This window comes from Sturnus vulgaris, chromosome 9, assembly GCF_052056855.1.
Source record: "Sturnus vulgaris isolate bStuVul1 chromosome 9, bStuVul1.hap1, whole genome shotgun sequence".
NCBI lineage: Eukaryota > Metazoa > Chordata > Aves > Passeriformes > Sturnidae > Sturnus > Sturnus vulgaris.
This window is the reverse complement of record NC_142251.1, coordinates 27,044,761-27,058,696: the sequence shown is the minus strand read 5'-3', so window position 1 is coordinate 27,058,696 and position 13,936 is coordinate 27,044,761. Positions and strand designations below refer to the sequence as shown.

Sequence of the window (13,936 nt, the reverse complement as noted above, 5' to 3'; positions counted from 1 at the left end):
CCAGCCTCTGTGGCTGTGACCATGCTCTATCTCCACCAAAAAAACCCCCTGTTCAATGACATTTCTGCGTGCACTGGGACCTGCCTGCTCATTTCTGGGAGTGCACTCCCTGCACAGAAAAGATTAACAGATTAATTAGGCGAGCACAGCATGGTGAGGAGCTGTGTCCATGAGCAGCTTAACCCATCCTGAAAGCTGCTGGGGCCTCATGACCCCCTGGGGGTGTCAGCTTTGCCCTGTCCCCCAGCCCTGACCTCACCCCTGCTGGAGCAGGGACTTGCCCCACACCCTGTGAGCTGCTAGAGTGAGTGCCATGGCTGTGGTTCAACAGAACTGCCCAGGCTGGCACCTCTGCAGGAACTCGTGGGTCAATAAATTCCTTCCCTGGGGTTCTGGTGTCCAATAATCCAAGAATGTGAAGAATTTCCAGATTATCTTTTTTTTTACCGTTCTCTGAGTTAGTTACACGAACGAAAGCTTTTTACATCGCCCTGTCACAGTCCGAGAAAAATACATATTTATCACACTGCTATTTCTAAGTTTTGTTAATAGCAGAACTAAAAGGAGCTATATTCACACAGCAAAGTTTTCCAGCCTTATACATTTAGCATTCATTTTAATATTTGCGAAAAGCCCATGATATAATATGTGTATATATTGTGTATTGTATATTGTGTATTGCATATTGTGTATTGTATATTGTGTATTGCGTATTGTATATGCATATTGTATATGCAATATACAGATATTGTAGACTGCAGATGGTAGATTGTGTATATGTATATATAATATAATATAATATAATGTAATGTAATGTAATGTAATGTAATGTAATATAATATAATATAATATAATATAATATAATATAATATAATATAATATAATATAATATAACAACTGCCACAGTTCCGTGGTCAGCACAGAGGGACCCTGACGCTTGTTCTCTGCTGTCTCTTCCAGGAATGGAGGGATGTGTGAGCAGCTGGGAGCAGCAGGACACCAGCACGGCCCTGCGGGAATGGCGTGGAGGTGATTCCCTGTGAGGACACAGCAGGAGCGCCCTAGACCCTGGAGGAACGTGGTGGAGCTCCCCTTGTGCCCCGTCACCAGGGATCTGTACCGGGGTTTGTAGCCCAGAGCTGTGCTAGTGCCGTAGGAGAGCCTGAGAGCCATGAGGGAGCCAGCAGAGAGGAGGGACGTTCCTGCAGGAGGCCCTGCACAGCCGTGAGCCCTGGCTGCTGGTGGCGGAGGGTGCCTGGGGCTGGGCTGCTCGGCCAGCCCTGGGCTGGGCGCAGAGCCGCGCTGCCTGCAGGGCACCGCCACCACCGCCATCACCGCCACCGCCGAGGGGCGAAGGGCAGGCCCGGGCTCTGCGGGGACAGCCCCAAACGCTGGCCCGGCAGGGCTGCCGGCCGAGCCGCTGCTGCTGCAGGCGCCGCTGCCGCTGCAGGCGCCGCTGCCCGGGGTGGCAGCGGGAGACAGGCCGGCGCTGGGGGCCTGGGCTGGCCGCGGATGTGCCCCAGCCCAGCGCCGCCGGCAGCGCTCGCCTAGCGCCGGCAGGGCCGCCCGCCTCGCCATGGTGCTGCCGCCGCCCGACCGGCGCCACGTCTGCCTCACCACCATCGTCATCATGACCAGCATGGCCTTCATGGACGCCTACCTGGTGGAGCAGAACCAGGGGCCCCGCAAGATCGGCGTCTGCATCATCGTGCTGGTGGGGGACATCTGCTTCCTCATCGTGCTGCGCTACGTGGCCGTGTGGGTGGGCGCCGAGGTGAAGACGGCCAAGCGGGGCTACGCCATGATCCTGTGGTTCCTCTACATCTTCGTGCTGGAGATCAAGCTCTACTTCATCTTTCAGAATTACAAAGCGGACAAGAAGAACCTGGAGACGGTGGCCAGGAAAGCTCTGACCCTGCTGCTCTCCATCTGCGTGCCGGGGCTGTACCTGGTGCTGGTGGCCTTGGACAGCATGGAGTACATACGGACCTTTCGGAAGAAGGAGGACTTGCGGGGACGCCTCTTCTGGGTGGCCCTCGACCTGCTGGATATCTTGGACATCCAGGCCAACCTGTGGGAGCCACACAGGACCGGCCTGCCCATCTGGGCAGAGGGGCTCATGTTCTTCTACTGCTACATCCTGCTCCTCATCCTGCCTTGCGTGTCCCTCAGCGAGATCAGCATGCAAGGGGAGCACATCGCCCCGCAGAAAATGATGCTCTACCCCGTGCTCAGCCTGGTCACCATCAACATCGTCACCATCTTCATCCGGGCCATCAACATGATCTTGTTCCAGGACAGCAGGGTCTCCACCATCTTCATCGGCAAGAACATCATCGCCATCGCCACCAAGGCGTGCACCTTCCTGGAGTACAAGCGGCAGGTGAAGGAGTTCCCGCAGAACGCCATCGCCCTGGAGCTCCAGCAGAACTCCCTGTCGCACAACCAGACCATCCACAGCACGCAGGGCATCCCCCACGAGCCGTCGCCCACCAGCGAGATCCTGGACACATGAGGGGTGTCCCGGGCCGGCTCTGGTTCAGACGGCCCCGTGCCGAGCGGAACAGGGGCGATGCTGCTCAGACAAACCCCGGCAGCGGGGGCTCCTCTGGGCACAGGAACACCCACCGCATTCCGGTTGAGCTATGGAGTGTCCTCTGGGCGTCTTCATCTCAGGTATAACCCTAGGAGTCCTCCCGACAAACCAAAAGGACTTGCAAAGGACCTGGACCAGCTGACCCCACCCTCTGTCCCCCTCCTGCCACCATCTCCCCTCCCGAGCAAAGACCGCTAAGGTTGCAACGTCCCTTTGTAGCCCCCGAGCACCTCACCTTTACTCCAAGCCTGGATCGAAGATTTTGTAACTGGAGACCTTTTTACGGGGTGGGGACAAGGGCATAGGGGTGTGGATTGAAGGGGGAGGGTGGGCCGTTTGAAGCAGTGACCCCTGTGATCGTCAATGTCTCTTCTCTCCAATGGTTGTGTTTACAGTTTCCTATTTATGTCGGCTCCGGGGGCTCTCAGGCTGCCCTGTGGGCCAGTGGTGGGTGAGAGCAGGGAGCCCTGCAGTGGGGAGCGGGGCTGGGGCCAGTGTGGTTGCCCTGAGCCCAGGGGGACTGAGCCTCCACCGAGCCCCGTGCCGACCCTGCCGGCAGCAATATCTGACAAGCTAAAGCTTATCTAATGCTGGTGTTTTATGTACTTCATTCACTCCAAACAACTCAGCACAATATTTCTATTTTTAGAAGGGTCCCTCCCTCTCTCTCTCTCTCTCTCTCTCTCTCCCTGCCATCAGAGCCTCTCTGCCTGCAGCAGCCCCAGCAGCCTCCTCAGCCCCTGGCACTGCTGCTGGCAGGCACAGGCACCCAGGAGGGATTAGGAACAAGGATGGCGATGATGCATTCCAATCCGGCATCAAGTGTTTATAAAGAGGGCTGCTTTCCACAGCTACTATATTTTTAAAATAAATATTTAAAAAAATAGAAAAAAAAACAAACCCAAAAAAAGAGCCGGGAAGGATGTGCTGCCCTGGGCAGGTGGCTGGGATGGGGATGGACTGGGAAGGATGTGCTGCCCTGGTGTCTTGGTTTGAAAGACAGGTGTTTGTTAAGAAAGGCAGGAGACTCTCTTGAAATGGAAAATGGAAACCCCCTCCCTCCAAATTACTATAATTTTAAAATTAAGGACCTCTCAGGCAAAGATATGGGAATGGGAATAACAGTTCCGTACTAGGAAAATTAAAATAGAAATGCAGTATTACAGAGAACAAACCCAAACCACTGCCAGAGTCAGAATCCAAGCTGACCCCCGTCAGTCAGTCAGGGGTTGGTGCAGTCCCATTCAATGGTGGCTGCATCCTCCTGCAGTGACAGATGTGGTTCTGCTGGAGCAGTGCTCCTGGAGAAGGTGCAGTTTTCCTCCAAAGCTCCAGGGATGATGTGGAAGGGTCTGGTTTTCCTTTGGAATGCAGTGGGAAAAGGCTGCTCTGATGTTCCAAATCTCAGCTTTGATCTGGGTAGGAAAGGCTTGGCTCCTCCCCCTGGGTGGAGCATCTCCCAATGGGATGATGGAATTTTATCAGCCATGCCCTGGGACTCCATGGCCATTAACAGGAGAGATCTCCTGGAGGGAGGATGGGCTGTGGGAAAGATAAAGAACACTGCCCCAGCTGGATTAACAGATGGGATAGAACACACACTGCTGGGCACATCCTGCATTGCAAGCCAAGGCACCCGGGCAGGTGGCTGAGATGGGCTGGGATGGGCTGGGATGGATGTGTTGCCCCATGCACGTGGCTGGGATGGGATGAGCTGGGCTGGGCTGGGGATGAGCTGGGCTGGGGTCTCCTCTGCAGGTGTGGGTGATGGTGAGGGGCTCAGGCACGGGCAGCAGGGTGGGAGGCGAGGGCCAGCCGGACAATAAAAGCCCCATGAGAGCAATGGCTTCTGTTGGTCTCTTTTCTGCCAGCCTGGGGAGGGTGGGGCTCAGCTCTCACACAACACAAATCACTTGTGTGTGTCCTCTTCTGCCACCTCCCCTGGGCTCCCAAGTGCCATCCCGAGGCTCTGTGCCTGCACTCACTGAGCAGTGGGCTCACAAAGGAAATAAATCATTTTTCCAGCTGCAATGCTGCCCCAGGGCTGGGTGTGTCTCAGCTGCCCGACCCTGGGAGGAGGCACAGGAGACAAACAGAAAACCTGCATCTCAAACACACTGAAATGGGATATTTTTGCTTTTTCTGAACAAGATGTTGCATTTTGAGGAGATGGAATAAAGCGCCTGGTGCTGTTTACATTTCTCTTCCACATTTTCCCCTGGCTCTGCTTACCCAATTTGACCTAAATCCACAAATTATTTCAGTTTCCATCTTCTCAGCCCATCACAATCTGTCCAAAACATTTCAACCATCCCTGATTCAGGCTTCCAATTTTAGGACCAGGCAGTCACAGTCTTGCTTGGCCACCCCATCACCCAGGGATAACTCTAACGTTAATTAAATCCACTGAGAAATAAAACAGTATCTTTGCCAACAAAAGTGAGTTTGCAACAGATTTAGCCAACAGGAAAAGTTTCTTCCTCCTTTCCCTCAGGAAACATAAGAGGAAGTGAGCAGGTGATTTAAAAGGTATTAGCAGAAATTAATTAAATTGCTAAATTATTCTGGAATACCTATGGAATTACATATTACATCTCTGCTGGTGCCTTAAAAAAAATGCGATTAGCACCAGTGCAATTAACTCCCAAGTATCTAATAACATTTTGCTGCTCTTTTAGGTAATTAATTTATGAGCCTTTGTTTTATAGTTCTTGCCCAGAAGTGAGCAGAGGAAAGCCTTCAGGGCAACCTGTGGCTGTGCACCCTGAGAGCTGGGATGTACCAGCTGAGGCAGTCAGGCTGAGCCCTGGTGTAGAGATCTTTCATCCTGGGGATAAAATCAGTGATCTGGTGGGTTTCTCTGATGGCTTGGATGGGGGTTTGTTCTGTTACACCCCCATAGCTAGCTCTGCATCCTTGCCTTTTACTGGAATAGGTTCATATTCCCTTGAGCCTGATTTGTTGCTGAGGTTGCTTGGCTGTGCTCCCTGGAGGCAGTCTGCATGGAAAGGGAATATTGCTTTATCCTCCCTGGTTTCAAGAAGGTTTAGGAGTCCACACAAGTTTTTCTTGAGCTTGCTTCCTACTGCTGGTGTGAGGTTTTTGTCTCAGGTGTCCCTGTGGGAGAACTGGAGCAGGAGCAGAGGTCCTGCAGGTGATGCTCACCTGGGATACAGTGCACTCATCGTTCCCAAAAAGCCACAGGTGCTTGATGCCCACCCTGGTGAAGTGGAGAAGAGGCTTTTCTCATTTTCTCCTGTTCATCGTCCCCAGGGCTCTGTGTGCATCACCTTCTGCCTCAGCAGCACAGGAGGTTGTGCAGGTTCTTTTCTGGGAGCAGCAATGAGGAGCATTCCCCCCTCAGCAGCTGCCAGAGGAAGGTGGGGAGCAGGGAGAGCTGAGCTGGCTGCGAGAGGAGCATGTCTGCAGGCAGAGGGGCCAGCCAGAGCAGCCAGCAAAGCCCTTGGGGCACGGAGGCAGCACAGCAAGGGCAGTACTGCAGCTGCTCCTGCCCCACTGCAGCTGCTCCTGCCCCACTGCAGCTGCTCCTGCCCCAGTGCATCTGCTCCTGCTCCACTGCAGCTGCTCCTGCCCCACTGCAGCTGTTCCTTCTCCATTGCAGCTGCTCCTGCCCCAGTGCATCTGCTCCTGCTCCATTGCAGCTGTTCTACCCCACTGCAGCTGCTCCTGCCCCACTGCAGCTGCTCCTGCTCCATTGCAGCTGCTCCTGCCCCACTGCAGCTGCTCCTGCCCCAGTGCAGCTGCTCTACCCCACTGCAGCTGCTCTACCCCACTGCAGCTGCTCTACCCCACTGCAGCCGTTCCTGCCCCACTGCAGCTGCTCCTGCTCCACTGCATCTGTTCCTGCTCCATTGCAGCTGCTTCTGTCCCACTGCAGCTGCTCCTTCTCCATGCAGCTGCTCCGCCCCACTGCCGCCATTCCTGCCCCACTGCAGCTCTTCCTGCCCCACTGCAGCTGCTCCTGCCCCCTGCTTGTCTCTTCCCCAAATTCCAGCCCTGCCAGCACAGATGAGCCCCCCAGGAGCCACAGGAGCAGCAGGAGGGATGGCACAGTGGCTGGGCAGGGTGGCAGGCTCCCCGCCTGGCTGGCTGTTAGGGGAAGGTGATATTTTGCTGTGGGCAATGAGAACTAAAGGAAACAATTAAAACTAAATAGGCTGGAACCGAGCGATTTTTCAGCTTTCCGCTGTGAAGAAAAGGAGCTCCTTTGTGAGCAGTGAAATCCTCCTGGCAAGCTGTAGAATCCCACCTGATGAAGCCAAAAAGCTGCACAATTGAAATGCAGAAGGGATGCAGGGTGGAAAATCCACGGGGATGGTGACCTTTGCTGCCACCAGAACCAGGCCATGAGCACAAGGCAGGCAGGGCTGGGGGTGCTTTGGGGACCCAGCTGGTGCTGTCCTCCCTATTACCAACCTATTACCCTGTTACCAACCCCCTGGCCAGTGCTGGGGCTACCCCTCCTTCCAAGTGACAGCCCTGGAGGAGCCAGGTCCAGCCTGCAGCTTGCAGGCGCACCAAAGGCTCTGGAGATGCCAAATCTGAGCCTTTCCCAGCCTTTCTGTCAGGCTGGTCCCAGGGGGAAGCAAACTGCCTGTCAGGAAAATGAATCCACAAACACCAGGGGTTTATGTCCAAAAAGGAGACAGAGGGGTCCTGTAACTTTATTGGAATAAAAGGAGAGGCTATGGGGCATTCCCCTGAGATCTCCCAGAGTTTTGGAGGATGCAGCCTCCCTTTTTATCCCAATTTCCCAGCCCCATTTCCCTCTCTCTTTCCCCATGGGCTGAGGTACTTGAGAGGTCCAGACTTCCCAGAACCCCTGATACCTGAGATTCCCCTTTAATATACAACCCTCCCTTTTAATTTTTAGTTCTTATGGAATTCATGGTTTCTCCGCATTGCTTCTTTCATCTTTCAATATCCAATTTCATTTATCAGCAAACCTACAGTTTGTTTGTAAAGGCAAATATCTTTTTTTTTTCCATTCATCAATCAGTAGAATCCTTCCCATTGTTCCTTTTGTCTCAGTGCTGGTTTTTCTACCAGCAGACCCACAGCTTGTTCCCTCATTCCTCTCACTGCCCCAGTCCTGCACAGGCACAGGGGATCTGGTATCACTGCTGGGCAGTTCCCACTCGTGTCCCAGGCACTGTGGGACTGCAAAACAGGAGCTCCCAAGTGCAGCAAAGCCATGCAATCGCTTAGAATGCATCAAACCCAGACAAACCCACCGTCCCCTTGTCCAAAATTTGGGTGAAGTGGCAGCAACTGCAGCACGCCTGACACCTGCCTGGTGTCAGGAAAAGACCAGGAAAGAGCCTGGACCCAGCTGCTGTGCCCCAGCAGCCTCGTGGTGCCTGCAGCACCTCACTGGAGCACAGGCTTTTACCCTCCTGGAGCTCATCCAGCCCAGCATCCTCCTCCTGCTGCATTCAGCTGTGTGTTGGCAGGGTGCTGAGTGGGGCTCCAGCCAGAACTTCTCTTTCCCAAGGTCCTGGCAGCTCTCACATGTCCTCACCTCACATGTCCTGTTTGCCCTCACCTCCCTTTGGCAGGTGAAAATCTCCAATGCTGCAGCCCCTGTGCAGGACTGGAGGAGGATTCAGGCACTGAGCTGAAGGTTCTGCATGTGAGCACGGCTCTGGTGGCTGTGCAGGGCCCAAAAGGGAGCATCTGGAAGAAGGAATGCACCCACCAGGGCCATGCAGCATGGGGATGGATGCAGCACTCCCTGCAGTGCCTCCTGATGCAGCTCCATGCACTGTCACCTGGAGCCATACATAAAAAAGGGATTTTTTTTCCCCTTGGATCAGTCTTGCTTAATTTGGTGAGCAGAGACAGACTGAACTTTCATGCCAATACCTGTTTTCCTCCCACGTGCCCCAGATTTGCTTCAGTTTTTTAGCTGAAGGCCAATGCTGCAACAGAAAACACGGGGCAGGTGTCCAGAGCACCTTGACAGCAATTCCCATCCTCCCAAATTCCTCCTGCCCAGGAACTGAGGCAAAAGTTTCACACTGATTTAATCCTAACAGAATTCCTCAGTTGTGTCTGGTTTTTAGGTCTGGCATCCTTGAAGAACAATATCCATTTAAATTGCTGATTTAGGCTTGCTCGTTTAATTTCATCTTAATAAAAATTTTATGTGGCTTTGACATATTCAGTGTCTCGAGTGTATTGACACGGCAGCCTGAAGAAGCATTATGACCATAATGGCTCAAAAAGCATTAAAAAGACCCTGGCAAGGTTTATTGATTGCCCTCTTTTACAGCTGCTTGAAGACAAAGACCAGTCGTAGGGAAGAGGGAATACTGTGTTCTGTTTTTATGTGTGTTTTCCCGATGTTACAACAAAAGGTATTTGCAAACAAATGTCTGCAAGCTTTCCATCAGGACATGAAGGAGCAGCAGTCACCTTGCTGGGATGCTGTCAGGAGGGCGATTTGAAAGGCAAAATCCTGCAGAGAGCAGAAAAGTCACTTCCAAGGAAAGGATGTGGAAGTGGAAATAAATGAATCAGTGGTGAAGATGCCAGGGTCCTCCCCAGTGGTGTATCCCCGAGGAAAAGCCCTCTTGCCTCACTGGGGACTGGCTGTAAAACGTAGAAGGAAAGGGTAAATCACCTGCCAAAATCTGTCCTGTGGCTTTCCCCAGGGACTCTTCCCAGCTAATGCATCCCAAAGTCTGTGTGATAACACAAACACACAGTGGGCACCTTATGCTAAGTGCAACAGAGATAAAAAACCAGGAGAATGACTCACTTCGAGGTGGGGATGTGCTGGGCTTGGGAGAGCAGAATAATCATCTCCCCACAGCCCTGGCATACTGAGGTGCCCCCAGGAGCCCTTGCACAGCCACCTGCCCAGCTGCTGACAGGAGAATTGGTTTTTAAAGACACTTTACTCATTTCCTCCATTTCCTCCAGCCCAGGCAGGGCTGCCTTCTGTCCAAAGGAAGAAAAGCAGCTCCACCAAGCAGCAGCACAGATCTGTGTGTATGACCAGATAAAGATATTATAAAAGAAAATAAAATATGGCTTAGGCCCTACTACTCTAAGCTAACAGCTAACTTGTAAGTTCCCGTGTGAAAAAATCCTAAGAATGAAAGCCAGTTAGCACAACAATCTATTCTGGTAACAGGACCGTTCACACCTGCAAAAACAAAAAATCTGTCCCATAAAAATCAGTGAAGAAAAAATGCAAACACATCTAGAAAGAGAAAATTTGATAAACATACACAGCAACCCTTATCAACCAATAAACTAAGTTTTGCTGCGTTGCTGGCCAGTTAAGTTTAACACAGTGCCTTCTAAAATTTCCTATAAATATGAATAGCTATATTTACATTATGAAAACTATAGTAATAGAAAAATAACTTTTCCTTCATGAAGAAAGGGAGTCCTGTCTGCTTAATGCTGCAACTGTGCAGGAGGCAGCACTTGGATTTTGGGTAGGGCACAGGGAAGGAGCAAGGAGCTTCCTGGTGTCCCCAGGTGAATAAAACACACAGTTTTGTGCCCCAAGGAGCTTCCTGGTGTCCCCAGGTGAATAAAACACATTGTTTTGTGTCCCAAGGAGCTTCCTGGTGTCCTCAGGTGAACCAAACACACCCAGTGGTGACTGGTGCAGAGTGAGGTCTAAGGAAGGACCTTCCTTCTCCACCCTTAAAGAAATGTTGCTATGACACCAAATAAATCAATTATTGCCATAAAGCCAGCCTACACGAGGTCTGCAGGGTTCTGCAGCCACAAATACATTTTCCAGTGCCTTTCCATGGCTGTGGGTGAGTGATCACCCTTGCCTTGCTCCCCAGGGCTCCCCTGGTGCTCCAAATCTGCCATGAAATAGCAACTCATGGGGCTGAGGATGCTGAGAGCCAGGGCACAGTACCTTGGGCATGCCAGGCACATCCTCCTGCAGCCCAGGGGGGGCCAGGCAGCTGAAAATCCAACATTCCAGCTCCCAGTGCTGCTCACGTAGGTGAAAACCCAGCATCCTAGCACCCAGGGCTGAAAGCCCAGCATCCCATCTCCTAGGGCTGCTCCTATAGCTTAAAACCCAGCATTCCAGCACCTAGGGCTGCTCCCACTGCTGAAAACCCATCATCCCAGCCCCAGGGCTGAAATCCCAGCACCCCAGCTCCCAGGGCTGCTCACATGGAGCCCCCTCTGCTCAGCAGAATAAGCACCTCGAGCAGAAGAAGGCACTGTTTGCCTTTCCTGTGCTGGTGCCAGGGAGAACTTAGTATTCAAAAACTGTTTTCAGATGTTTCACTTCACAGCTGGTGAATGAACTCAGAGAACTCAATAAACCTCTTTGTGAGACATTATCTCTCATTAATCTCTCAAATGAGGCTGGCACCTGGAATTGCATCAATCTTTACCTGCACACAGTAGGGAACAGGGGAATGGGCCATCATCAGAAAGTGTGTTACAATGGGAGAGTCCCAAGCAGCAAATAAAGAAGAAATCCTCATAAAATTTTCCTCCTCCTGGCAGGAGAACATCAACTTTTGGAGGAGGTGGATTTTACAAGGAGATGGGGCAACACAGGGGTCTCCAGCATTCTGCAGGAGTTATGGGGTCACCACCTTTCCATCAGCCATCCCAGGAAACATCCAAAAACTTTAAATGGTGCTGCCAGCTCAGGAGCAAACTGCTTCCCAAGAACTGCCAGATCCCTGCGTGGTTTCTGTCTCATCCTTGTCCCAGCAGGGAGCTGGATGGGCTGTGCTGGAGCATCCAGCCCGTGCCATCACACTCCTACGAGTGGGACACAGCCACCAAAGCCACCTCCTGGAGACAGGACAGCTCTGGAAAATGTTTGGAAAGGAGGGATATGATTTAGCAAGTCTTGAACAGCTTGATGGGAAAATAGCATCCAGAGTGTTCTCCCTTGCAGGGGATTTTGAAATTTATTTGGGCATCCTTTGCTTTGGTGCAACAGATGGTAGGGAGGCATGGTGGCCTGGAATATTAATGTTCCTCCAGCATCCATGTCCTCAGAGCAACTGGCAGCTCCATGGCTTTGCTGAGTCTCATCTTCTGTCTCGGGGCTGGGCTCTTCCCACACCAGCTGGGAACTAGAATTTGTGGCTCTGTCCACAGTGGCCCCCTCAGGGGTGGGGGATTTTGCATCAGGGCAAAAGCTGGGGCTGGGGAGCAGGGATGTGGTTATGGCAGGGATGTGGTTGTGGCAGGGATACCACCCCCTTTGTCCAAATAGGAAAGTTAGGGAAAAATAAAAATGCAGTGAAGCAAATCTGTTCAGTGACTGTAACCATCACCATCCTCTGGAAAGGGTATTCAGCCCAGATTTTAAGAGTTGTCTTTTATTGATGCCTAATGTTCCATAGCCAGCATCCAACGAGGAGCAATTAAGCATTCCCTGAGATAAAATGTATGTCTTGGGGCAATAACCAGGCAGAGGAACTTCTGCTGTGATGTCAGGATGTGACTTTGTACTGTGGAGCTGAGTGTGGCATAAAAATCCCTCTGCTGCATTGCAAGGGCTGCTTCCTCCTGTTCCTGGGATGCTTCAGCAGCTCCTGCAGGCTGGAGCTGGGGAGCATTGCCTGACTGTCTTGGCTTGCAATGCAGGATGTGCCCAGCAGTGTGTGTTCTATCCCATCTGTTAATCCAGCTGGGGCAGTGTTCTTTATCTTTCCCACAGCCCATCCTCCCTCCAGGAGATATCTCCTGTTAATGGCCATGGAGTCCCAGGGCATGGCTGATAAAATTCCATCATCCCATTGGGAGATGCTCCACCCAGGGGGAGGAGCCAAGCATTTCCCACCCAGATCAAAGCTGAGATTTGGAACATCAGAGCAGCCTTTTCCCACTGCATTCCAGAGGAAAACCAGACCCTTCCACATCATCCCTGGAGCTTTGGAGGAAAACTGCACCTTCTCCAGGAGCACTGCTCCACCAGAACCACATCTGTCACTGCAGGAGGATGCAGCCACCATGGAATGGGACTGCACCAACCCCTGACTGACTGACGGGGGTCAGCTTGGATTCTGACTCTGGCAGTGGTTTGGGTTTGTTCTCTGTAATACTGCATTTCTATTTTAATTTTCCTAGTAAGGAACTGTTATTCCCATTCCCATATCTTTGCCTGAGAGCCCTTTAATTTTAAAATTATAATAATTTGGAGAGAGGGGGTTTACATAGTCAATTTCAAGAGAGGTTTCTGCCTTCTTTAGTAGATATCTGCCTTTCAAACCAAGACACTGACTCAGTTCCCAGCTCCCAGCTGGTTGGTGGCCAGCGCTGAGCTCATCCTGGTGCTCCAGCCACCTCCCCCTGGCACGTGTGAGTCCTTCAGGAAGGACACAATCTCACAGCTCCATGTCCAACAACACGAGCCCCAGCAATCACACAGACTCATTCAGAGCCCTGCTGGCTGAGCTGCAGGGTTTGATGAGGATGCTGAGTAGCACACCAGCCTTTCTCAGGCTATAAAAGCCTGCAGGATGTTTTGGGGCTGTGCAGGGAGGAGCTGCCCTGATGCTGCCATGAGTCTTAGCCCTCCCAAGCATGATGCTGTCAGCAGCCCAGATGTTTTCTGCTGGGAAGGCAATGCCATCAGGCTGGTGGCTCATGCCACCCCTGCTTTGGGCTGCTGGGACTTGTGAGCATCACTTCCCTGGCTGGCTCTGTCTGGCATGCTCACCTCTCGTACCTCACACCTCTGTCAGGCACTTCCCAGGGGCTCTGCCTGATGGAGCTCTTCCTTTATTTTTCTTACAAGTAGGAAATTACATCTGTACTGCTAAATGCAAGGAACATGAGTGCTGTGGGGCTCAGGGTTTGAAAGGCAGCGTGGACTCGTGGCTGCTGTGCCTGTGCCATCCCAACACTCACTCCTTGATTCTTTTGTGTTGAAAGGGCAGCACCAGGCTCAGGGCACGTGGACCTGAAAGAGAAGGGATGTGTTTAATGGCTGGCTCTGCTCTTCTTCCATTGGTTCACGTGGAATCCTGGAAACGCTGCCAGTGCCCACAGCCAGCTAAAATCAGGAGCCTTGTGGAGACAGCAGCAGCAGTGCTGGGAATGCCCTGGCTGTGGGAGGTCTCCTTCCAACCCCAGCCTTTCCCCTGGGGATTTGCTTCTGTCAGGATCAGGCTTACGACAGCTTTCTGCTTCTTTTTCTTTTTCCCTGACATCCCACTGATGTCAGTGGCCCGTATCACATTTCCAGTGTGTCCCTGGAAGAAATCCTGCCCTTCTCCTGCTTAAGCCTTGCCATGATGACCCTTTAATCCCTCCTTTCCTGGGCTGAGCAACTTGCCATACCCATCTCCTTCAGCCTCAGCT

General features: G+C 52.2%; 1 protein-coding gene across 1 annotated transcript; it reads left to right on the top strand.

Annotated features, from left to right (window-relative positions):
* The first annotated feature begins 1,552 nt into the window (after positions 1-1,552).
* On the top strand, positions 1,553-8,779 carry TMEM121 (transmembrane protein 121). The gene has a single exon (XM_088170225.1). The coding sequence runs from the start codon at positions 1,577-1,579 to the stop codon at positions 2,513-2,515; it is 939 nt and encodes a 312-aa protein (XP_088026351.1). The 5' UTR covers positions 1,553-1,576; the 3' UTR covers positions 2,516-8,779.
* The last annotated feature ends 5,157 nt before the right edge of the window (positions 8,780-13,936 follow it).

Coding starts and splice junctions, on each gene's coding strand:
- TMEM121 (XM_088170225.1), top strand. CDS start 1,577: ATGGTGCTGCCGCCGCCCGACCGGCGCCACGTCTGCCTCACCACCATC.